We start from the raw sequence: 22,021 nt of genomic DNA, 5'->3' as shown, positions 1-22,021 counted from the left end.
CACAACCCGTTTTCTGGGGTTTCACAATCCATAAAAGAAAAGCTAGGATTTGTGCAATTTACTGAGTGAATCCTGTCTAAGGGAGATTAATGCTAGTCAGTTTTAGCATGACCATTAAGTGCAGCTGCCAGGTCTTTTCCTGCTTAGATGTCATGTGTGAACTCAGCCAGTGCAATATTGCCAGATGTTGGCAAGCAGCTTGTTATACCAAAGAAGCGGGGGGAATCCAATACTGGGGCCCACTGACATGCAACCCAGAGATGGAGCCTGGCTAGGAAGTGACCTTTCTCAAAGCACCTGCAGTCAGGTGTCTCCATGCAGCTGGAGAGAGAGCAGCCATTCCCTGGGGCCAAGACTGGACCCCCCCAAAAGGCTACCCCCAGACCTTATCCTTCAGCCACACTACCTGGATTTACCAGCTCCGGCAGATATTTTCACATCAAGCTGAGGGTCAGCCTATGGGGGTTGTTGGCACAGGAGGACAATACCACTACCACTGCCTGAATCAGAAGACAACCCGAAAGAGAAGTGGGGTACAGAGCTGGGCCTCCTAAACCATATTTCTTCTGACTTTCCTCTCCCCCCCCTTTCCTTGCCTCCTGCCAGAAAAGGTGCCTGCCCCACAAAGCAACTCAATCCTTCCAGGGGTCCTGCGTGCAGGAAGACAAGGGTGGGGGTCAAACAGTCTCCCAGTGGCTGAGACCCCCCTTGCAGCCCACTGAGGGCATTTGGTCCCAGGGAGTGCCAACTGACTTCCTGCCCAGACAAGCTACTCTTTCCTGCAGACTGACTGTTTTCCTCAAGAAGGGACATGAAAGGAGCTTTTCCCCCTGAAAACACTCCGGAGCCCTCAAGAAAAGGCAGAGAGGGACCCCAAGTGACTCCAGCCTCTTTCTTACCCCCCACCCCACTCCTACTCCAGCCTCTGGCAAGGGCAGGGCTTGCAACTGAGGGAGGGACCTGGGGGGACCCATTCCTACAGAGGTTGTGAGCCAAGAGGTGTCTGCTTGGGGGGGGGGGAATGAATCCGGCCTGCCCAGGGGAAGACCAGCAAGCTCTCCAGCTGCACTTCATTTAATTTCAGGAAAAGGCTCTTAATTATACCAAAGGGCTTGTGACTTGGTATGTTGTATTCCAGAAAGGGCCTGGGCAGCAGGAGAACCAGGTTAGCATGGAAGGGGGAGGGGGTCTCCTTTTCTTCCTTGGGGGAGGGAGGGAGAATTCCATGGCCCCTACAGGCTTATCTATCCCCCTCCTCACAGGCCATGGAGCAATGCAGTATTAAAATACACTATAACATATAAGTGGGGTGACAATCAGGGGCCAAATGAATTAGACGTTTTCATCAGCTTCTGCGGCTCCAGTCTCTTTCTGTGGGCAGAGGGGAGTGTTCCATGAGGAAAGGGGCCCAGCCAAAAAGCTATGGAAAATCTCCTATGCCCTTTCTTGGATGTGCATGGGTGGGGGTTTGCCCCCAGAAAGTGCTGCAGCGGGGAGAGAAAGCCCGCCTCACATGTCTTAGGGTCAAAAGACTGCAGACCAACTCAAAGCCCCCCACCCCACCCCAGTTCTAGGACAGAGATCTGCCCAAGGTGGTGCCACTGGGTCCTGGTGCCCAGCCACCTTCTTGCTTAGCCTCCAAGGGAGCCCCTGGAGAGGCGTGCAGGGCAGGCCCCGGGGCAAGGAAGAGGGCACCTCTTGTCCTCACTTCCATCTCCAGCATAACGGCCCGGGGCATCTGGTCTCTGGTCAAGGAAAAAGGCCAGTGATTCAGGCAAGTTTGTCACATGGTTTAATGTTCACTGAAAGAGAGGACATCCAATCACAGTCCCTCCCGCTTGCTGTTTGGGGGGTGATGCTCCCTTGACCTCCTCTGCTGCCAGCCACAGGCCCCCACGAGGCCCCCGACCCCTGGTGACAGACGGATGTGCCAAATCTCTGCCAGATGCCCGACAAGACCATCTTGGAGGGGCAACAGCCATGGTCAGGGATTGACAGCCAGAAGCCATTCAGTCACACAGACTTCATGGGTTAGGATTGGGTAGGCACTGTGCTCAGCCCGACCGGCTGGAGGAAGGAGTTTAAGTGCCAAGAGGAAAATGACCTTCATGGCCATATTGGAGTGATCCACGGTGGCTCCCGAGCTGTGGGTGGTTTATGCTGATAGGAGGCCTCCCTCCTGCCCTGCGATTCCCCACCACCCATCAACACCAGGGAGCCTAGTGCAAAGAACTCAGTCTGGGAGCCCTGACTAAAGGCAGGCTGCCCCCTCCCTTGCAGGAGGAACTCTGTGCATTGGCAGAACCCCCAAAGGGTTGAGGCCGTGGTCAAAGCTCCTCAGTAGGGAGAGGGGCTTGATGGCGCTTGGTCCATGGCGCCCCTTGAAAAGGAGTGTGCAAAGATAGGTGTGGACAACTGGCCCCTGGCTGCTGTGATCCTTCCCCCCCAGCCCCCTAGCCCTGTGGCCACAACAAAGGACTCTGAAGGCCAGCTGCCCCCCCCCACAGCAAGGATGAGCCCCAGGCTGCCCAGGACTGGGTGGGCAGCCTTTCTCCAAGAGGGGATGGCCAGCTCTGAAGGAAGGAGATGGCCAAGCTCCCCTAAGGCCAATGCAAGCCAGGCAAATAATGGGATAAATAAATAACCTCATCGGAGTCCCCTGAAAGACATGAGATAGTCCTGCCTACCCAACACACCATGCAAGGGGTTAAATTACGTCCCAATGTTTAAATTAATCACAAGCCTAAAATACAGAGTTTAAAAACAAACTAACCGAGCGGCTGCTGGAGTATTGTACAGTGTAACCTTTAGCGTGACCGTCACTCGCCAGTTTGGCTCCAGGGGGATCCCCCCACTCTCAGTAGATGTAGAGGCGGTCGGAAATGGCCGCGGGCATGTGAGTCATGACCTGCATGCGCAGCCACCAATAATAGTCCATGGGGTGGTAGCGGGTGTAGGGCGTGGTGGAGGTGAGGGCGTGGCCGATGCTCTCGACCACCGGGGAGGTGTCTGAGGAGCCGCTGTTGCAATACGACTCCATCTTGGCAATCTGCTCATCAAAGTACTTCCGCCCGTAGTCGCGGCGCACAATCTCTGGCAGCTCGTCCCACATCTTGTCAGCAATGGACTGGATGCGCTCAGGGCTGTAGAGGCTGGTGCCGGCAATGAAGTTGCCCGGCTCCACGATACAGACCTTCACGTCATGTGGGCGCATCTCATAGCGCAGGCAGTCGGAGAAGGCCTCCACCCCGAACTTGGTGATGCAGTAAGGGGAGCGGGCAGGGTTGGCCATCCGGCCCATCATGCTGCTGATGTTGACCACGCGGCCTGCCGAGGCAAAGGTGCCATGAAGGGAGCAGCCACTCCGCAAGGGATCCAGACTGCTTCTGGATGCAGCCGCCCAACCTGGCTCACAGGATGCGGCCCTGCTGGGGCAAAGCAGGAGGCCCCCGCCAGCTCTTCTTCCGCGACCGTCACCCCTGCGGCTGGGAGGAACCCAGCCTCCCTCTGGCTGCAATGGGGCTCTGCGCCCACCGGACCCCGCTTACCTTTGGCTCTCCGTATCAAGGGCAGGAAGGCCTTGGTGGTCCGGATGGTGCCCCAGAGATTCACTTCGGCCACCTCTTTGTAAGTGTCCATGCTGGTGAATTCCACCTCTCCAAAAGTGGAAATGCCAGCGTTGTTGACCAGACCCCAGAGCCCTGGAGAGGAAGCAAAAGAAGCAGTCATCTTAGCCATCTCTGCCAGTATTTCTATCTGGGAAGAGAATTCCTACCTCTAGGAAGGCCAAAGGTCAGTAACCCTATCCTTAGCGAGAAACTCCACCACGCTGTGCTCCACTGGCCCCTCTAGGAGAGGCTGGTGCTGGAGCCCCAAGGGGAGGGGTCCCATCAGGAACGATGCTGCCGAATAGCTTCTGTCCCATGTTGTGAATTAGCTTCTCTATAAAACCATCACCCATCGGCCAGTTTGGAGGTAAAAGAGCCAGCCACCGCGGTGGCCTGCAGAGCTAGAAACCACGGGAGAGAAGCAGGTAGCGGCCTTCAAATTCCTTCTTTCCTTCATGGGGCCAAGGGACTGATAGAGATCTACTGGTCCAAAGATCCAGCAAGAGATCTGAGGAAGCAGGCTGCTGGTTCCTCCGAAGGATTTGTGGCTCCAAACACAGCAGCAGGTGGAGACTGGGCACAAAATATTGCAGCTTGCATGCCAACTGAGAAGGAAAAACTGGCTGAGCAGGGTGACACCTTACGCCCACTGCACTTACTGCTTGCAAAAGGTTTCTGGTACTACAAGGATACTTGCTTAAAAGTCTGTGCTGACCAATTGGCCCCCATCTTTACCCATATTTTCAATAAATCACTAGAGATGTGTTATGTTCCTTCTTGCTTCAAACGCTCTACCATCATCCCAGTGCCGAAGAAGCCCACCATCAAGAAACTGAATGACTACAGACCAGTTGCTTTAACATCTGTAGTCATGAAAACCTTTGAAAGGCTAGTGCTTTCCTACCTGAAAACCATCACGGATCCGCTGTTAGACCCCTTGCAATTTGCATACCGAGCAAATAGATCAACAGATGATGCTGTTAATATGGCTCTGCACTACATCCTACAACATCTTGAGTCTCCAAAGACCTATGCAAGGGTCCTTTTTGTAGACTTTAGTTCAGCATTCAATACCATCATTCCAGACATTCTTCTAACTAAGCTAAACCAGCTACAGGTACCGGAACAGACTTGTAAGTGGATCACAAGCTTCCTAACAAACAGGAAGCAGCAGGTGAAGCTAAGCAAGATCACATCAAATACCTGTACAATTAGCACAGGGGCCCCCAAGGCTGTGTGCTCTCCCACTTCTCTTCTCTGTATACCAATGACTGCATCTCCAATGATCCATTTGTTAAGCTACTGAAGTTCGCAGATGACACAACAGTGATTGGTCTCATTCGAGACAATGACGAATCCGCATATAGACGAGAGGTCCAACGACTAGCCTTGTGGTGCAACCAAAACAATCTGGAACTGAACACACTCAAAACCGTAGAAATGGTGGTAGACTTTAGGAAAAACCCTTCCATACTTCCACCTCTCACAATACTTGACAACACAGTATCAACAGTAGAAACCTTCAAATTTCTGGGGTCTATCATATCGCAAGATCTCAAAAGGACAGCTAACATCAAAACATCATTAAAAAGGACAACAAAGAATGTTCTTTCTGCCAACTCAGTAAGCTCAAACTGCCCAAGGAGCTGCTGATCCAATTCTACAGAGGAATTATTGAGTCTGTCATTTGCACCTCTATAACTGTCTGGTTCGGTTCTGCAACCCAACAAGAAAACACAGACTTCAGAGGATAATTAGAACTGCAGAAAAAATAATTGCTACCAACTTGCCTTCCATTGAGGACCTGTATACTGCACGAATCAAGAAGAGGGCCGTGAAAATATTTGCAGATCCCTCGCATCCTGGACATAAACTGTTTCAACTCCTACCCTCAAAACGACGCTATAGAGCACTGCACACCAGAACAACTAGACACAAGAACAGTTTTTTCCCGAAGGCCATCACTCTGCTAAACAAATAATTCCCTCAACACTGTCAGACTATTTACTGAATCTGCACTACTATTAATCGTTTCATAGTTCCCATCACCAATCTCTTTCCACTTATGACTGTATGACTATAACTTGTTGCTGGCAATCTTATGATTTATATTGATATATTGATCATCAATTGTGTTGCAAATGTTGTACCTTGATGAACGTATCTTTTCTTTTATGTACACTGAGAGCATATGCACCAAGACAAATTCCTTGTGTGTCCAATCACACTTGGCCAATAAAAAATTCTATTCTATTCTATTCTATTCTTCCGGGACAGAGTCCTGCAAGGAGAATGGCCTCTTCCGTAGACTTGGCCCAGGAGGGGACCCCAAAGATATCCTGGCCTCAGAGGCGAGGAAGACAGGAGCCGGAAGCCATCCTGCCATCTGGAGCACCCTTCCCTGAGTTCAGTGTTGGGCTTTATGTGTCCCATCCTGGCTGGGTCCTTGATTAGGATACAGTTTTCTGTCCACGTCACGGCAAGTGGCGCAAGGACAGGAAGCACAGCACACACTCGCTAGTGCCGACATTATCAAGGACTCCCCAGTGCAACTCTGAGCTACAGAGATTGTCTCCTGTTGTAACAAAGACTCTCTCAGAATCCTCCACTGCTCACCCCAGGAGAACCAGGGTGGGGGTGGGGGTGGGGGAGGAGAACTCAGGAGATGCTGGCCAAAGCTGCTATAACAGGAAAACATTTTGGGCTCCTGATCCAAAACATCTGGATTACGAGGGGTTGTCTAGGGTTCAAAGCAGTGGTGAAATCTGAACCGGTTTACTACCAAATGCGAGATGCGCACACGCAGTGCACGGCAAAAGGACGCATGCGGTAAGTAAAACAGCACTGGGGGGGAGGGTGTTCAGCTGTGGCGCGTGATCTTTTTTTTTTTTTTTACTTTTAAAAGCATTTTTTACAACCTCTTCTGAAGGTGGGTGGGGCAGGGATTTTTGCTACCGGTTCTCCAAACCACCCACTGCCATCGCTACCGGATCAGCCGATCCGGTTCAAACCGGGAGCATTTCACCCCTGGTTTAAAGCCAGCCATATTTTCCATTTGCTGCACCCCTTCATTGAAAGAAAACCCTCTGCTACAAGATGTTTGTGGCTTTTTTTCCGCACAAGGGTTGTGAGTCAAGAGCAGCAGCTGCACGGGCCACCTTCTCGCTCTGCCCTGGAGCATGTCGGGCTGCTCTTAAACAATCCTGTACAAAGACTGGGGGTTGGGGGTGGGGTCAAAGGGTGACCGATGGGTAAAAGGAGCAGTGCCGGTCCAGACCTCCAGAAGCTACTCGAGAGCAGGGAGACCCCTCCCGAAATGGTCTTCTGAACCATAACCAAAGCCTTTGACCAGACGGAGGAAAAGCAACATTTTGGACTATGAAATAGGAGACAAGAAGCTCGGGGGAGCATAAAACATCAAAGCTTCTGCATCCTGCAGCTTCCTGATTTATTTCTTGCCTTCTTTGCTGTCTCCTCTGTACTAGAAAATCATCCTGGGATCCAGAAGCCACAATATAAAGTTTGGTAACTCCCTAATTTCTAATCTAGACACACCCTCCCTGCCTGCATTAGGAGTATGCTGTAAAGGGGAAAAGAAGCGAAGGGGCAGCTACACCCAAGCTGAGACTCAGGGCAACCGCTGGCCTTCCGTGGGACTGAGCCCGACTAAGAGGGGAGGGAAACAGCTCCCTGGCTGTTCCCCTCCCTATCTCCCTCGTGTGACTCCCAGGCTCCCCAGCCTTTCCTCTCCTTCACCTCCGGTCTCTGGATCCTTCAAGGTGCTGGTCACGTAATCCACTGCACGCCCCACCTCCTCACTATCACAGACGTTGAGCTGGACGGTCCTCATTCGGTCACTCTTCATGTTGTCCAGGTCCTTTGAGCCCCCCCGGCCTTGTTCCTGATGAAAAGCGGCAGGAGAAGCAGGGTGGGCCTCTGCTCCCCCACAAAGGGAGACAGCAACCACCACCAGCACGCCCAGTGGAAGGGCGTCATGCAACCATGAACAGTCTCTCTCTCTCTGGGGGCTCCAGCTCGCAATGCCCCGTCAACAGGTACAGCATCTCTGCCCAAAAGCCGCCCTGCTGATCCCAGCCATTTTTCCATCCACTTTGGGCAAAGGGCTTTCTGGGCGGTTCCCCATGATCGGGACATGCGTGTCTTGCCAGAGCGAATCTGGGTTTGGAGAATTTGCCATTCTGAAGTCTCACATACCAACAGTTGCTGTAATGCTTCTCCCAAGACCCATCAGTTGAACCCAGGGCTGGGTAACCATAAAATTAAGTTACAGATAAATGGCAAGCTCTGAAAACAGACCCCTGCAAAACCTACCACCCGACCCACGAACATTCTCTGCAATTTCTGAAGTTACAGGCTGGCAAAAGAGCTGCCACCCATGACTGGCAGAGGTGGTGGTGCAGAGGGACTGGGGAGCAAAGCCCTTTGCCAAACAGGGCCAGCTTCTCCTGCTCCCTCCAGAGCCTGCCCTCCAGGGAAGGGCAGACACACCTGTCCTTCTCCTCCCCTCTTGCTGGAGAGAAATGGCCAGGGCCCCGAAGAGGTAGCCCAGTCGTGGCTCAGGGCAGGAAGAGCCAGGAGGATCGGGGCCCACCTCCAGCCAAGGGGAGTCTGCGCATCCTGGGGACTGCTGCCGCCGCTACTGATAACTTCATGCAACCAGATTCCGTTTCCTGCACCTGGATCGAGGGCAAACAGGCCCTGACACCATTTTCAGGAAGACCCATTTTTCCTGCTCCACTGCTTTTTCTCGAAGGAAAATCTATCTGGTCCAACCTCTTCCTGGTTTCTTCCAACCCTGCTTCAGCTGGGGGCCTTGGAGATGCCTTTGGATGGGCCTGACCAGAGCAGAATGTGGGGAGCAACGGTTCCCTGTGATTTGGGTGCCAAACTTCTCTTGCAAAGGCTTCAATCCGCATTTGCTTTTCTGCAATCAGATCATCTGGGGGTTTCAATGTTTGTGCATCCTAAGTGTGCCGGCTGCAATGGCACACTCTCAGCAAGCTGCACCATCTAGAGTGTTACAAATATTTCTGGGCGGGGGGGGGGGAGAGGAGACCGATGATATTAAACTGTGTCTGCACCCTCATCCAGCTTTACCTTCAGCAGGCACCCAGCATAGATGATGAAGCCTTTCCCGTGGAGGAATTTGGCCAAGGAGAAGCCAAAGCCCGAGTCACAGCCCGTAATAAGGACAGGTCGCTGGCTGATCTAAAGGGAGTGAACAAGAGCCAGTGTTGAAAGCCACGCAAAGGGCCACGGTGTCTCCCGCCTGCTGCTCATGAGGCTCAGCAGAGCCAACTCCTCTCGGGGGGCCCTCTTATCCCGAGGCTCCTACCTTATCACCACCTTGGCTAGGCTCCCCGGGCCCTTCTCCCCTGGCAATCACACAAACACTGGCCGTGGGTGCTTGGTGAACTGAAGGACACCCCCTGTGGTTGGGGAGGTCCCAAGGCCTCAACGCGGCCCTCAAGGAGGAGCAGATAAGAGAGGAAGGTCACAAGACCTCTCTGTCTTCCAGACGCAGCCCTGGCCCTGAACCTTGGCAGGGGGCCCAAGGCAGAGGGCCCGCAGAGACAGACGAGGCCCACTATAGGCACGTAGCCTCCCCAGTGGGGCTGCCCCCTCCTCTGCCCCAACTCTGCCCTTGGCTGGTGAATCCACCCCTCTCACCTCTTCCACCTCTGTTGCGTAGCAGCGTTGGCTCCTCCAAGCAGAGGCTGCGGCCTGAACCTCTGGAAGCAATCTGCAAGAGAGAGGACACAGCTGCCACTGGGGTAGCCTTTGGGGAACCTAAGCCCAGACCAGAAGAGACAGGACAGGCCTGCTTGCTTCGGCTGAAAGGGAGTGGCTCTCTGGGCCCCTCCTGACCCGACTCTCCCCAAGAGTCTGTGAAGCATGGCCACCACTTCCAAGTTCAAAAGTGGCAGCCTAGCCCCCACCCCAGAGAATGCCCGGGCAAGAAGTATCAGCTGGACATGCCAGGCTGCCAGGAGAGGCTGCAGCCCATCTGCAGAAGGCTTCCCTCCATGCGACTGAAACACATCTGGCCCGCTGCCCCCACGATTCACCTTGCTGGCCACCTGGTTGCTGGTGCTGCTTAGCTCTGGGGAGCATGCGAGGGCCTCTCGGCCAAACCCCTTGACCCTGCTCACCCCCCGGCCTCAAGAAGTGCAGTCACAAGGGCTTTGTTAACTTTTGGGCTAACGCTCAACCAGCCACAAACAGCCAAACTGCGGCTGGGCCTCTTGAGGACTGGCCATGTGCCTGGCAGCCAGTTGGGATCCTGATGCTCAGAGGACAGTTAGCCCAGGCAGGCCCCCCTCCAAAGGCTGGGGACTCTTGAGAAGCAGCAAGAGCATTTGCCCCCACCCCATCCATTCTGGGCAGGACCCTCTTCACACATGGATGTCTATGGAGATTCTCAGTCATGCAGGTCAGGCTGCTTTTTCAAGAGGCAACAACTTTCTGGGGTTTTACTTTGAAGACGTTTCGCTTCTCACCCAAGACGCTTCTTCAGCTCTGACTTGGATCCAAGTCAAATACTCCAACCCACCTCAGGAGGGGCAAGGGAAGGTTTCACCCTTGTACCCATGGCCTTCCTGTTTGGGGAATTCTGTTTCCCCCCCCACCCCGAATCCTTAAGAACATCTGACCCAGGAACGGGGAGGCTCAGATGAGCACAGGCCTCTTTGGCGCTATCTGGAGGGACTTTGGAATAGGAGATCCTTTCGGACTCTGGTCTGCAGCCCTGTTGGAGGCCAAACAGCACTAAAGAGGTTCACAAAGAGACTGATCCTGCTCGCTTGGACCCCCACCCACCCGGCTGGCTGCCACAGCAGCAGTTTCTTTCTTATAAACAAGTCCTTAATGAAACCAGGTGGAGCATTCAAGATCTTCAAGTGAATAGGTAATCTGCAATGTACAAACATTATTAGGACCAGAATTCTGGTTGCTAAGCAAGACAGTTGTTAAGTGAATCGTGCCCAATTTTATGACATCCTTGCCATGGTTGTTAAGCAAATACTGCAGTTATTAAGTAAATCATGCGGTCATTACGCGAACTTGGCTTCTCCCATTGACTCTGCTTGTCGGAATGGCAATTTCTTGACGGGGTGGGGGTGGGGGTGGGGGATGTGGTAGTCATCATAAATGCATGCCGGCACCTGAGTTCTGATCATGAGGACATGGCACCAGTTGTAACTGCAAGGACCAGTCCATTTTTTCAGAGCCACTGAAACTTCAAACGGTCACTCAGTGGTGGTGGTAAGCCAAGGACTTTGTTTGGAGAACACAGAACTGGACCACCTACAGTCTAGCACCCTGCTCTCCGTACTTACCGCAGGCTGATGGCAGCGCCATCCTTGCAGTGCGGAGCTCTCAGGGTCAGCCGAGCAAGAGGCCTGGCAATGCAAGTGGCAGCCAAGAGGATCGCCATGAAGGGTGTCTCTGCTGCTGCCTGCGGACTCTGCCAAAGGGGAGGGGGGCTGCTCTGTGTTATCTGCCCCCAGCTTTTATGGCCTTGCAGAGGGCGGGTTCAGCAGAGGCTCCCCCCACCAGATATCACCGGCCCTCAAGTCCCTGCCCAGACATCAGCCACATTGACACAAGCCAGGCCAGATGCATTTGCCACACCTACTTACCTCAATCTGGTTCTCTGGCTGCCTTGGTGACCCCTGCACGCCTCCCCTAGAGATGGTGGTGTCTGAATTCCGGAAAGAGATCAGATCAGGGAGCAGGCGAGGCGCCTGCCGCTCTTCACTTGCCAGAGCCATGGTGTGTGTGTGTGTGTTTGTGTTTGTGTGTGAGAGAGAGAGAGAGAGAGAGAGAGACCAGCCAATCAGGCATTAGGGCCTGATCTGGCTTGGCAAATGCCTCCATGGTCATTTGAAGGAGGGTCACCAGCTGCCCACGAGGGTTCCCAGCCTGACCTAAGCCTAAAGCCTGCCAGCGCTTCCTCCCTGAGATGGGTGAAAGGGAGGCCTCTCCAGGCACCCCATCCTGGAGGGCAGAAGCAGCAGAGGGAAGGGGTGCGGTGGGAGGAAGCGGCTGGGCCAGCTGGGATAGGAGAGAGACCAGCCCAGGGCTTTTCATACCAGCCTTTTTTGGGGGGCAAGAAGAAAAGGACGGCACGGGAGAAGGACCCGCAGCCCTTCCTGGCCAGGGGAACCTCGGACGCTTCCCGGAGGTTCGGAAGAATTCGGGACGATGCCAGGCAAGAGGCCGGAGCCGGCAGAGGTCCTGACCCCGCGGAGGGCAGGCAGACCGAGAGCCCGGAGCGTCTCTGCCGGTTCGGCCCAGACGGGGAGTTGCGACCTGCCCTTCGCCGCCTCCGACGGAGGAGACAGCCGGCCCCGCTCGCCCTCCGCCCCTTGGGCCCAGAAGCGGACGGAGCTTTGCCCCGCAGCCCACCTGCCCCGGGACCCTCCGCCCGTTCGCCCTCCCGCCCTCTTCCTCCTCTTTTTCTCCGCCCCCGCGCGCCGTCGGCCCGAGAGCCGCCTCCCTCCTGCCCCCGCCGGCCCACTCCTCCCGTCCGGCGGAGGCGGCGACCGGGTGGGGGGGGGAGGGCCGGGGGGCGCCGCTCGAGGCCGCTTACCGCGCGCTCCTCCCGCCCGTCCGGCTGACCGCCCCGCGTCCCCTCCGCGCCGGCCGAGGAAGTGACGTCACTGCTGTCCCGGCGACGCCCCCGCCCAGCCCCTCGCGCGCCATGTGGCCGCCCCCGCCGCTCCCCGCCGGCCTCCTCCTGCTCCTCCTGCTCCTCCTGCTGCTTTGCCGCCGCCGCCGCCGCCTCCCTGCCCGCTTGCCGGTGAGTAGCCGGTGGGAGAGGGGCTCCCTCTCTCGGGCCTCCCTTGGGGTTTCTCGCCCTCCCCGCGAGGAGGCACGTGCCCGGAGCGTCTCTGCCGGTTCGGCCCAGACGGGGAGTTGCGACCTGCCCTTCGCCGCCTCCGACGGAGGAGACAGCCGGCCCCGCTCGCCCTCCGCCCCTTGGGCCCAGAAGCGGACGGAGCTTTGCCCCGCAGCCCACCTGCCCCGGGACCCTCCGCCCGTTCGCCCTCCCGCCCTCTTCCTCCTCTTTTTCTCCGCCCCCGCGCGCCGCCGGCCCGAGAGCCGCCCCCCTCCTGCCCCCGCCGGCCCACTCCTTCCGTCCGGGGGAGGCGGCGACCGGGTGGGGGGGGAGGGCCGGGGGGCGCCGCTCGAGGCCGCTTACCGCGCGCTCCTCCCGCCCGTCCGGCTGACCGCCCCGCGTCCCCTCCGCGCCGGCCGAGGAAGTGACGTCACTGCTGTCCCGGCGACGCCCCCGCCCAGCCCCTCGCGCGCCATGTGGCCGCCCCCGCCGCTCCCCGCCGGCCTCCTCCTGCTCCTGCTCCTGCTCCTGCTCCTGGTGCTGCTTTGCCGCCGCCGCCGCCGCCTCCCTGCCCGCTTGCCGGTGAGTAGCCGGTGGGAGAGGGGCTCCCTCTCTCGGGCCTCCTTTGGGGTTTCTCGCCCTCCCCGCGAGGAGGCACGTGCCCGGGAGCGTCGGGTCCCCCCAAGAGGGCTGGAGCGGCCGCTGCTCTCCTGAGAGACAGACGCGCCCCGGGCCGGGAGAGCGACGCCCCGCCCCGCCCCACCGGGCCGGCCGGCTGGCCGCGCGAACGGGGCCTTGGAGTGGGGTGGCGGCGCCCTCGCCCGCCGGGACCGCAGTCTGCCCCAGTCTCTGGCTTGCTCGAGGCAGACTCTTCCTTAACTGTGGGAGCATAAAGCGTCGCCCCCGGTGCGCTCCCCGGTATTGCTGCTGGAGGGGAGCAGGCAAACCATCATGCACGGCGGAGATATGGTTCCTTTCTTTTATTAAACTACTCTGCCGCCCAGCGGTGCCATCTCAATAAACCTTCGACCCTGCCACCCTCCCCCAGATTGTGTTGCTTCATTGCACGCTCAGGGTGGGGTGGGGGGCTGCCGCTGATAAGGCAGCTTGGCAAAGGGGGAGAGGATGCCTGTGTCTCCCTACCTTATCTTGTGGAGCCCTGCTCCAATTAACCAATGGAAGGACTTGCCTCCAGAAGTGGTGGGTGTTCCATTACTGGAGGTTTAGAAGAGACGGGACAGCCACTTGTCTGGATTGGTCTAGGCTGGGCTTCCTGGCTGAGCAGAGGGTTTGAGTACTCCAAGGGCCCCTCCAACCCTGTTAATCTGTTATTCTGAACTGGGATGGACTTCAAATTGCAGGATTTAACATGATTAGCAGTGACCAAAGTCATCCAATATATCAAGTATTAAATACTTGATAACAGAAATCACAACTGTAAGAATCGTGGTGTCTTACTCCTCCCTGCTCAGGTGGGGACTGAGTCTCACTTGAGTCCCCAGCCACATCCTGGAAAAGCTGGTTCTTCTCAAAGCTTCCTACCTATTAAAGGGAAGGTGTGGTTCGTCTGTTCGGTGGGGGGCATTTTACAAGAGGGGTGCCTGCTGAGAAGGCTCCCTGTGGGCCTTGTCACTGGAGGAGGATGCATGGTCTGCAGCCTCTTCCCCTTCCTCTCCAGGTGGACAGATTCTCCTTGTAGCCAGTGGGTGGTTGAAGGTAGCTGAGTCTCCAAAGCCACATAGAATTTTGGAGGAGACTGGCAGCACCAGGAGGCAGTCGGGCACCCAGGACAGTTTCAGCAGCATTAGTGTCATTTGGCAGTTATGGTTGACGAGTTCTCCGCCACATTCTCCTCATCCAGACTCCAATGGTTTCCAGGACAGGGGCCAAAGTCCGTCTGGAGCCCAGTCTTGCCAAGGTCATGTCCTTCATTGCACAAGGAGCACATGTCCTGGGCAGGGCCTGGGTCAGCTGAGGCAACTTTTCATCCCAGGGTCAGAATGAACAAGTGCCAGGCGGACACCCAGCTGTGCCCCTTCCTCTGCCAAGTTGGCCTGTTACTTTGTCACTAGCAGGCGAGGACAAGGAGTGATGGCTCTTCTCCCCAAGGTCCCTTCTGTGGGTACTAAGAAGGGGAGACACACACACATCGGTCTGGCTGGATCTGGAGGACAGACATGCGGGGGAGGGGGGGGTCCCCTGGAGGACTTTTCCCTGCTGATTCACTCTTTCCCTCTCCTGCTTCTCTTGCTCTTGGCACACCCTCTGCCCTTTCTGCTTGACCTTGAGGGGCCACTGAGCTCTTGCAGAACCTGTTTTTCAGCCTGAATGCCAATTCAGGCCGGATTTCCTCCCTCTCCCCCCCCCTCCGCCTCCCCATGTCTGCTGAAAGAGCAAGCTGGCCAGGGTGGGAGTGTCAGTGCAGATGTCTTGCTAAGGGGACAGGTCCTTGCAATGTCCTCCGGTCAACTCCCTGCCCAGCCCCTGCCCCATTTTAAGGAAGTGGGTTGAGAGGGGTGGTACTGCAACTCTAGACGATCCTGAAGGAAATAGATTATCTGGACCCCTTTCAGTTGGGCTTTGGGCCCAGATACGGGACTGAGACATGGCACTGGTCTCATTCATGGATGATCTCTGGCGTGAGCAGGATGGCGGTTGTGCGTCCATCCTTGGTCTTCTGGACTGCTTCTGACAGCATCGGCCAGGCTCTCCTTTTTCATCTTCCCTTCTTGGCTTCCGCCCGGATTTCTTTCTCTGACACTCGGCTGCTTCATTGCTGGGAAGTCTTGGACCACTCTGATCCTCCTTCTTCTTGCCCTCCTGCAGGCCAAGGGGAAGGCGGTGCTGATCACAGGCTGTGACAAGGGCTTCGGTCACGCCTTGGCCATCCATCTTCACGCAGAAGGATTCACTGTCTTTGCCAGCTGTTTGCTCCTGGTGAGGAACCAATCCCATCCCTGAGCTGACTTCGCCTGGCGGAGGCTTTCAGGTTTCCCCTGAGAGTGGGGGCGAGGCACAACGGGGGGGGGGGGAGGCTCACCTCATGCTTCCTCCTCGGTTTTGGCCCTCCACAGGAGGTGGGGAGGGAGGAAGGTGAGTCCCATCAGCCCCAACAGGGATGTGCTTGCCCTCAGCAGCTCCTCCCCCCAATGGTTTTCCCCCCATCTGTTGGGCAGGACCAAGGCGGAAATGGCGCCCAAGAGCTGTGCCGTGTGGGCTCTGGGCGGATGCACGTCCTCCAGCTGGACGTGTGCTGCGAAGAGCAGGTGGCCCGAGCCCTCCGTTACGTGGAGGCTCGACTGGAGGACCCTGCCCGAGGTAATCATCCAGGCCCTTCCTCCCACCTCCCCATGGGCCCGCTGCTCCCAGCAGATGAGGGCATCTCACCAGGCTTCCCTGCCAGCAACGGGCAGGGACTGAACTGGGCTCCATGCATGGCTCCCTTCGTTTTTCCCGGGTCTGTTTGGCTGCGCCCAACTCTTTGGCCACTGGTGCTGCCGAAGGTGAGTCTCTCGCCTTTCTGGACAGGTCAGTTCAGACAGCTGGAGAGAAGGGCTTCCTCGGGAGGGGGAGGAGGCTGACCTGCACTCTCAAATCCACAAAAAGGGTCTCCTCTCTTCTGGGGCAGGTCTGTGGGGCTTGGTGAACAATGCTGGAATCGCCTCCTTTGGAGACGTGGAATTCACCAGCGTGGAGAAGTACCAGAGGGTGGCTGACATCAACTTATGGGGGACCATCCGTGTGACAAAAGCTTTTCTGCCCCTGATCCGCAGGGCCAGAGGTAGGAAAGAGGGTCTAAGGGATTGGGGGGCACAGGGACACACTTCTGAAGGCCCTTTAGCCTGTGGGCAAAGCATCTTACACAGGAGTGGACACAGAGTTGACAGGCAGCAGAGTTCTGCCTGCACCTGCTGGGTGTCCAGCAAGGATCAGCCAATGTCCTGGCTGGCTCTGTTCTCACGTGCATTCAGACTGCCAGTGCAGGGGGGCCAGCAGTGTGCAAGAGTTTGCATCCTCTGTGTAACACTGGCATTCCTCAAAGGCATACCAGCAATGCCTTGTGCAAGAAGGCGGGGGGAGGCAGGCAGAAGAAAGATCCCCAGGCACGGAGGAAGGAGGAGGGGGGGAAGCAGAAGCGTGCCAGGGACGTGCAGCCTCTCCCGGTCCCCCAGAGCAGGAGACCAACCCCATTCAGATCTCCCATTTTGGGATGTGACCGAGACGCTGCCCAAGCAGCCTCCTCTGGATGTGGCATAACTAGGTCCTAGTGGGAAGGGGGCCCTTCAGAAAGCAACTGGTGGAGCTCTGGTGAGTTCTCCTCAAGGCCAGACCCCAAACTGCATAGCCTGACTGGTTCTCAGCTCCCCTTCCTCCCTCCATGCTCCTGCTGCTCTCTCCCACCGACATCACACACCACCCCCACCCCCGAGCAGTTCTGGTCTCTTCTCCCCTGCAGGGCGGATCGTCAACATGAGCAGCATGCTGGGCCGGATGGCCAGGCCGATGCGCTCCTCCTACTGCGTCTCCAAGTTTGGGGTGGAGGCCTTCAGCGACTGCCTGCGTCAGGAGATGTATCGCTGGGGTGTCTCCGTGGTGGCCATCGAGCCGAGCAACTTCATCGCAGCCACAGGGATCCTGACCCCCGAGGGCATCGAGGCTGAGGCCGAGCGCATGTGGCGTGGGGCCAGTGAGACCGTCCAGGCAGATTACGGAGAGGCCGACTTCCAGGAGAAGCTCTCTCGGATGAAGGGCTTTGCACACAGCGGCCTGCGAGATGTCTCCCTGGTCCTGGATGCCCTGACTGAAGCCCTCGCTGCACGTCACCCCTACAGCCGCTACACCCCTATGGAGGCCTCCTGGTGGCTCTGTCTGCAGGCCACAACCCACCTGCCCACTGCCCTGGCTGACTGGCTCTTTGTCAGCTAGGCAGCCCCAGGTCGAATGGAGAAGCCGTCCCTCGGGGCCTCCTCCAAGGGGGTGGTCAAATCATGTCCAGGTGAATTAAAAGCAATCATAGTAGCCAAGATATCCAGGTGAGGGGGAAAAATCCCAAATCCATTGAGACAATCTCTCTTAATCAGCGTGGCAGAAAGAGTCATAAGACAGAGCCAAGTTCTGAGCTTCCAGAACTCTCCCTAATGCAAGATGCTTAGATGGGGGGGGGCACATTTTAACAGAATAACGGAGTTGGCAGGAACCTTGGAGGTCTTCTAGTCCAACCCCCTGCTCAGGCAGGAAACTTATAGATGTTGCAAACCCTCATTTGCCTGGTTCACCCTTGAACCCTGAACATCATCCGGCCTTGCTTGATGATGGGAGACTGCACGGCTGGAAACATCCTGAGCGGAAGTTGTGGTGGGACCCAAGTTGCCTGCAGAAAATGTGCCTTGCGTATGTGGTCCAAACTGTATATGTAATATCAACTGACTAATTAAATTACATTTTTAGATTTAATTACACTTGGCTTAATGTTTGCCCTGCCCTGCCTCCTTGCTGGAGCCTCAGCGCAGCATCTATTTCAACAGTTTTCTTGGATCCGGGAGCCCTCTGCCCATGCTCTGATGTCATTTGTGCCTTTTTAAAGTTCCCTTACGTCGGAGAGATATGTCACTCGCCAGAAATTCTCTCTTGCAGTTGGAGCAGTTCTGTACTTCTCACTTTGACTGCATCCCACAAGGTGCTGATGTGACACAATCTCTTGGTTCACACAGAACGAGTCATGAACTGGGCAGGATTGGCACTACCTGAGCCTGGCATTCTGACCTGGCTAGGCCTGCTAGGCAAAAATGAGATCCAAGAAAGGGCCAAACCTGGTTTAGGATGAAAGCTTCCCTTTTCCACCAGGGGGGTGCTCTTGGGTACCCCTTTTCAGGCAGCCAATCACCCGCTGCAGGTGGCACCAGAGCCAGCAGGGCAACTGGGGAGCCCAGATGCCAATCTTGCGCCTCCCTGGGGGCTCAGCACTGACAGCGGCATCTCTGTTGGCACGGGAGGGCGTGGGGGGATATAACTAGACTGGGGGCTCTTTTGCATAATACGACAAGCTGGGTTACTCAAGCAGCCCTTGTGGGGCGGTTGCATGCTTGGAGAATCAGTGGAGGATACTGAAGAGGGTTATTTCAGTAGGGTGAAGCCTGCTGTGTGAATACCGCCTCATGGCTCAGTCTTGCTCCCTGTTTGGCATCGTCCTGAGGAAAGCATAACTCTCCTCACAACCTTCCTCAGCCTCCTCTGCATCATGCACAGACTGGGCCTCCCCTCGCCAGCTCAGGTGGCAGAGGACGTCCCTCTCCTCCATAGCGGCTACCCTAGGATCTGCACCACCCCAGGGTGACCAGGCTGTGCTGTTGCTAGGAGACTCCGGCCAGCTCCCTGCTAAGGAAGGGCCATAAACCCCCAAGGCCAAAGTCTGCTTACCTAGGGCAGTGGCAGCAGTGCTCCCACCCCCATCTTCCCTGGGGAGGGAGAGAGTCCCTCCCGGGCCTGCTCGGGCCCTAAAAGCCTTGCACGGCCTCCTGCCACGCTGGCTGAGAGGATGCAGGGCTGGCCCCCTGATGCCATCTCCAGAGGGGTCTGGAAAGAGCAAAGGCTGGACTCTGCAGTGTCCTTGGAGGTTTTGGGCCTAGTCTTCCCCACAGCTCCTGCCACTGCCTCCTTTCCGCAGCTGGGAGGGAGAAGCTGGCCAGAGACCCTTGCTGGCCTCCTTCCTGGGGTAGGGGCAGAACTGGCTGGCATTTCATTCCTAGTTCCTCCACTGAGAGAACATTTCAGAGGTGGCGGGGTCTCTGCAGCTGCCACTTTAAACAAAGACTTTGTTGGGGGCTCAGGGCACAGCACAGCCCGTTTCACTTTTGCACCCAGGTTACAGTGCACTCCTCTATTTTATTATTATTATTATTTATTGGATTTCTAGACCACCCTTCTCCCGAAGGACTCAGGGCGGTGTACAGCCAGGATAAAATATAAACAATGTACAATTAAAAACTAAATTAAGAAACTTATTATACAATTGGCCGAAAAATTAAAATATTTAAAATCTAAAAACCCCAATTTAAAACATAAATAGAATTTAGAATTTAAAAATTTAAGCAGTTTAAGAAAAAACTTAAGCCAGCCCCGCGCGAATGAACAAATGTGTTTTCAATTTGCGGCGAAAGGTCTGAAGGTCAGGTATTTGGCGTAAACCAGGGGGAAGTTCATTCCAGAGAGTAGGAGCCCCCACAGAGAAGGATCTTCCCCTGGGGGCCGCTAGCCGACATTGTTTGGCGGACGGCACCCTGAGAAGTCCCTCTCTGTATGAGCGTACGGGTCGGTGGGAGGCATGAGGTAACAGCAGGCGGTCCCGTAACTACCCAGGCCCCAAGCCATGGAGCGCTCTGAAGGTGGTAACCAAAACCTTGAAATGCACCCGAAAGGCAACAGGTAGCCAGTGCAGTCTGCGCAGGAGAGGTGTTACATGGGAGCTACGTGGAACTCCCTCTATCACCCGCGCAGCTGCATTCTGGACCAACTGAAGCCTCCGAGTGCATCTCAAGGGGAGCCCAGTGTAGAGAGCATTGCAATAATCCAAGCGAGAGGTAACGAGAGCATGAGTGACTGTGCATAAGGCATCCCGATCGAGGAAGGGGCGCAACTGGCGAACCTGGTGAAAGGCTCTCCTGGAGACGGCCGTCAAATGATCTTCAAACGACAGCCGTGCATCCAGGAGAACACCCAAGTTGCGCACCCTTTCCCTTGGGGCCAATAACTCGCCCCCGACAGTCAGCTGCAGGTGTGCCGGCATCCACAGCCACTCGGGGTGCCGGCATCCACAGCCACTCCGTCTTGGAGGGATTGAGCTTGAGCCTGTTCCTCCCCATCCAGACCCGTACAGCTTCCAAGCACCGAGACAGCACTTCGACAGCTTCGTTGGGGTGGCCCGGGGTGGAAAAGTACAGCTGAGTGTCCTCAGCATACAGCTGATCGATGGCTGGTAGGTACATCCATCTGTCTGTAGGTCCAGCTCACTTTGGTTTTGTTCCTTTCTGCTTTAAAGGTGATGGTCAACCCTCCTGGCTCTCCCTTATGTCTGCTCCTTCTCAGTGTTCCCAGGACCCATCAGCCTGCTCCGCTCTGGCCTTTACACCAGTTTGGGGGAGGGATAGCAGGAGAAGCACTGGAAAGGCTGAGATCATTTGCGGAGGCCAGGAAAAGGCAGTCGATGAATGATGGCTGGTGTGCAGGTAGAGAGAGAGACTGATAAAGGCTCCCAGCAAGGAGACTCAGGCTGCCTGGCTGTCAGCCCATCAGGGTGGACAGGAGACAAAATGGAGTTTAAGCTGATGATTTATTTAAGATCACTTACCTGGGGTTGCTCTGCAAAGAAATCGGACCCAGCTGGAGTTTAGTGTTTAGTGGCTGAGGTGAGGTTGTACTGGGATGCAAGGAGAACTGTGTTCCTCCTGTAACACACCAACAATGGTTCCAGTATGATAAGGCCTTGCTGGCTCTTCCTGGCAGTCTAATCGCGTAAGTGGAGAAGTGGAGGGTGCCCATATCTGCCAGACCAAGAGGGCTGAAACTCCTGAAGTGAAGCTGCTGCTTGCTGAAAACAGAAGAAAGTATATACAAGCAGGATAAACCTATAACTTGGAAGGGGATGAGCCCACCCTGCTGTGGGGTCTGGGACCCTCTTTCCTCTGGTTGTGGGTCAGGCTGGCCCCCAGCTCACCAACCTCTCTCCCAGCTCTCTGGGCTGCCCATGAGGCAGGCGCCTAACAGGGCACAAAGTGGCAAAGGGCAATCTGGATCCACAAGAGTCAGGAGACCGTCCTTCTGCACCCTGCTTTTTACGCACAGGAGGGAGGGCGGCTCTTACAGTCTGGCCTGACACCCACCACTCAGGATCGCAGATGGGTTTTGGGCAGGAGAACCGGATTCCCCTTTGCTCACAGCTCTGCTGATTTCGTCACACCAGGTCTGATGGTCTTCCAAGTCTTCCCTGTAGCTGGTGGGAAGCTGAGCTGGGTGGGAAGGAAGAACAGCTGGTGGGAAGCTGTGCCGGGCGGGGGCAGAGCTGTCCTTGCTTAGAGGACCCCCCTCCCAAAGAAGACCACCATGTGGAGAGAAGGCAAACTCAACATAGTAGTAGTACATTTTTTCACGAGGCGCTTGCTGTCACGATTCTGACTGATGAACCCAACCAACCCCCCCTCCCCTCCTTTCTCCTTTGGAGCCCTCCGTAGCGACTTCCAGGGACAGGTGAGCCGACAGGCATGTTTCTTCCTTCGAAAAAGGCCTTGTCCAGTCAGGGATGTTCCAGGCCCGATTCTGGATGACATCACAGAACTTCATCCCGCAGGGCCCAGTGATGTCACACTGCGGAAGGCAGCCTGCTCCACAGGGCACATTGGAGCCAACGGGTGCTGCTCTTCCTCGTGAGTAAGTTCAGGCCATGTTGCTGTGACAAAGGGGCCCAGGGGCTGTTTTGGGGTGAAACACCCCCATAAGGAGAAGGGAAGGAAACTGTGGGCAAACTCTCCCAATAAGGTGGCTTTCTGTTGTCCTGCAG

General features: G+C 56.0%; 3 protein-coding genes across 9 annotated transcripts in view; 2 read left to right on the top strand and 1 right to left on the bottom strand.

The window, feature by feature from the left end:
• Positions 1-1,769: 1,769 nt before the first annotated feature.
• On the bottom strand, positions 1,770-12,301 carry BDH1 (3-hydroxybutyrate dehydrogenase 1). Of its 2 annotated transcripts, XM_058187536.1 has the most exons (8): positions 12,223-12,301; positions 11,270-11,331; positions 10,967-11,094; positions 9,300-9,372; positions 8,727-8,837; positions 7,365-7,509; positions 3,549-3,701; positions 1,770-3,327 (listed from the first exon to the last, which is right to left on the bottom strand). In XM_058187536.1, the coding sequence occupies exons 3-8, from the start codon at positions 11,062-11,064 to the stop codon at positions 2,858-2,860; spliced, it is 1,050 nt and encodes a 349-aa protein (XP_058043519.1). In that variant the 5' UTR covers positions 11,065-11,094; positions 11,270-11,331; positions 12,223-12,301; the 3' UTR covers positions 1,770-2,857. The 2 variants fall into 2 exon arrangements, with proteins under 2 accessions (XP_058043519.1, XP_058043518.1); XM_058187535.1 differs by lacking the exon at positions 12,223-12,301 and having other exon boundaries at positions 11,270-11,574.
• LOC131201355 (D-beta-hydroxybutyrate dehydrogenase, mitochondrial-like) lies at positions 11,835-17,925 on the top strand. Its single transcript, XM_058189174.1, has 6 exons — positions 11,835-12,179; positions 12,502-13,053; positions 15,298-15,408; positions 15,648-15,789; positions 16,100-16,252; positions 16,928-17,925. The coding sequence occupies exons 1-6, from the start codon at positions 11,835-11,837 to the stop codon at positions 17,395-17,397; spliced, it is 1,773 nt and encodes a 590-aa protein (XP_058045157.1). The 3' UTR covers positions 17,398-17,925.
• A 2,386-nt stretch (positions 17,926-20,311) lies between these two features.
• Positions 20,312-22,021, top strand: part of LOC131200568 (very long-chain specific acyl-CoA dehydrogenase, mitochondrial-like) — a 29,664-nt gene continuing 27,954 nt past the window's right edge. For all 6 annotated transcript variants that reach the window (XR_009155655.1, XM_058187530.1, XM_058187529.1 and 3 more), the window contains exon 1: positions 20,312-21,891. The gene's annotated coding sequence lies outside the window, so the exon portion shown is untranslated. The remainder of the gene's footprint in view (positions 21,892-22,021) is intronic.

The sequence above is a fragment of the Ahaetulla prasina genome, chromosome 6 (genome assembly GCF_028640845.1).
Source record: "Ahaetulla prasina isolate Xishuangbanna chromosome 6, ASM2864084v1, whole genome shotgun sequence".
Classification (NCBI taxonomy): Eukaryota; Metazoa; Chordata; class Lepidosauria; order Squamata; family Colubridae; genus Ahaetulla; species Ahaetulla prasina.
The sequence above is the reverse complement of the archived record's forward strand: the minus strand, read 5'-3'. Positions and strand labels throughout refer to the sequence as shown.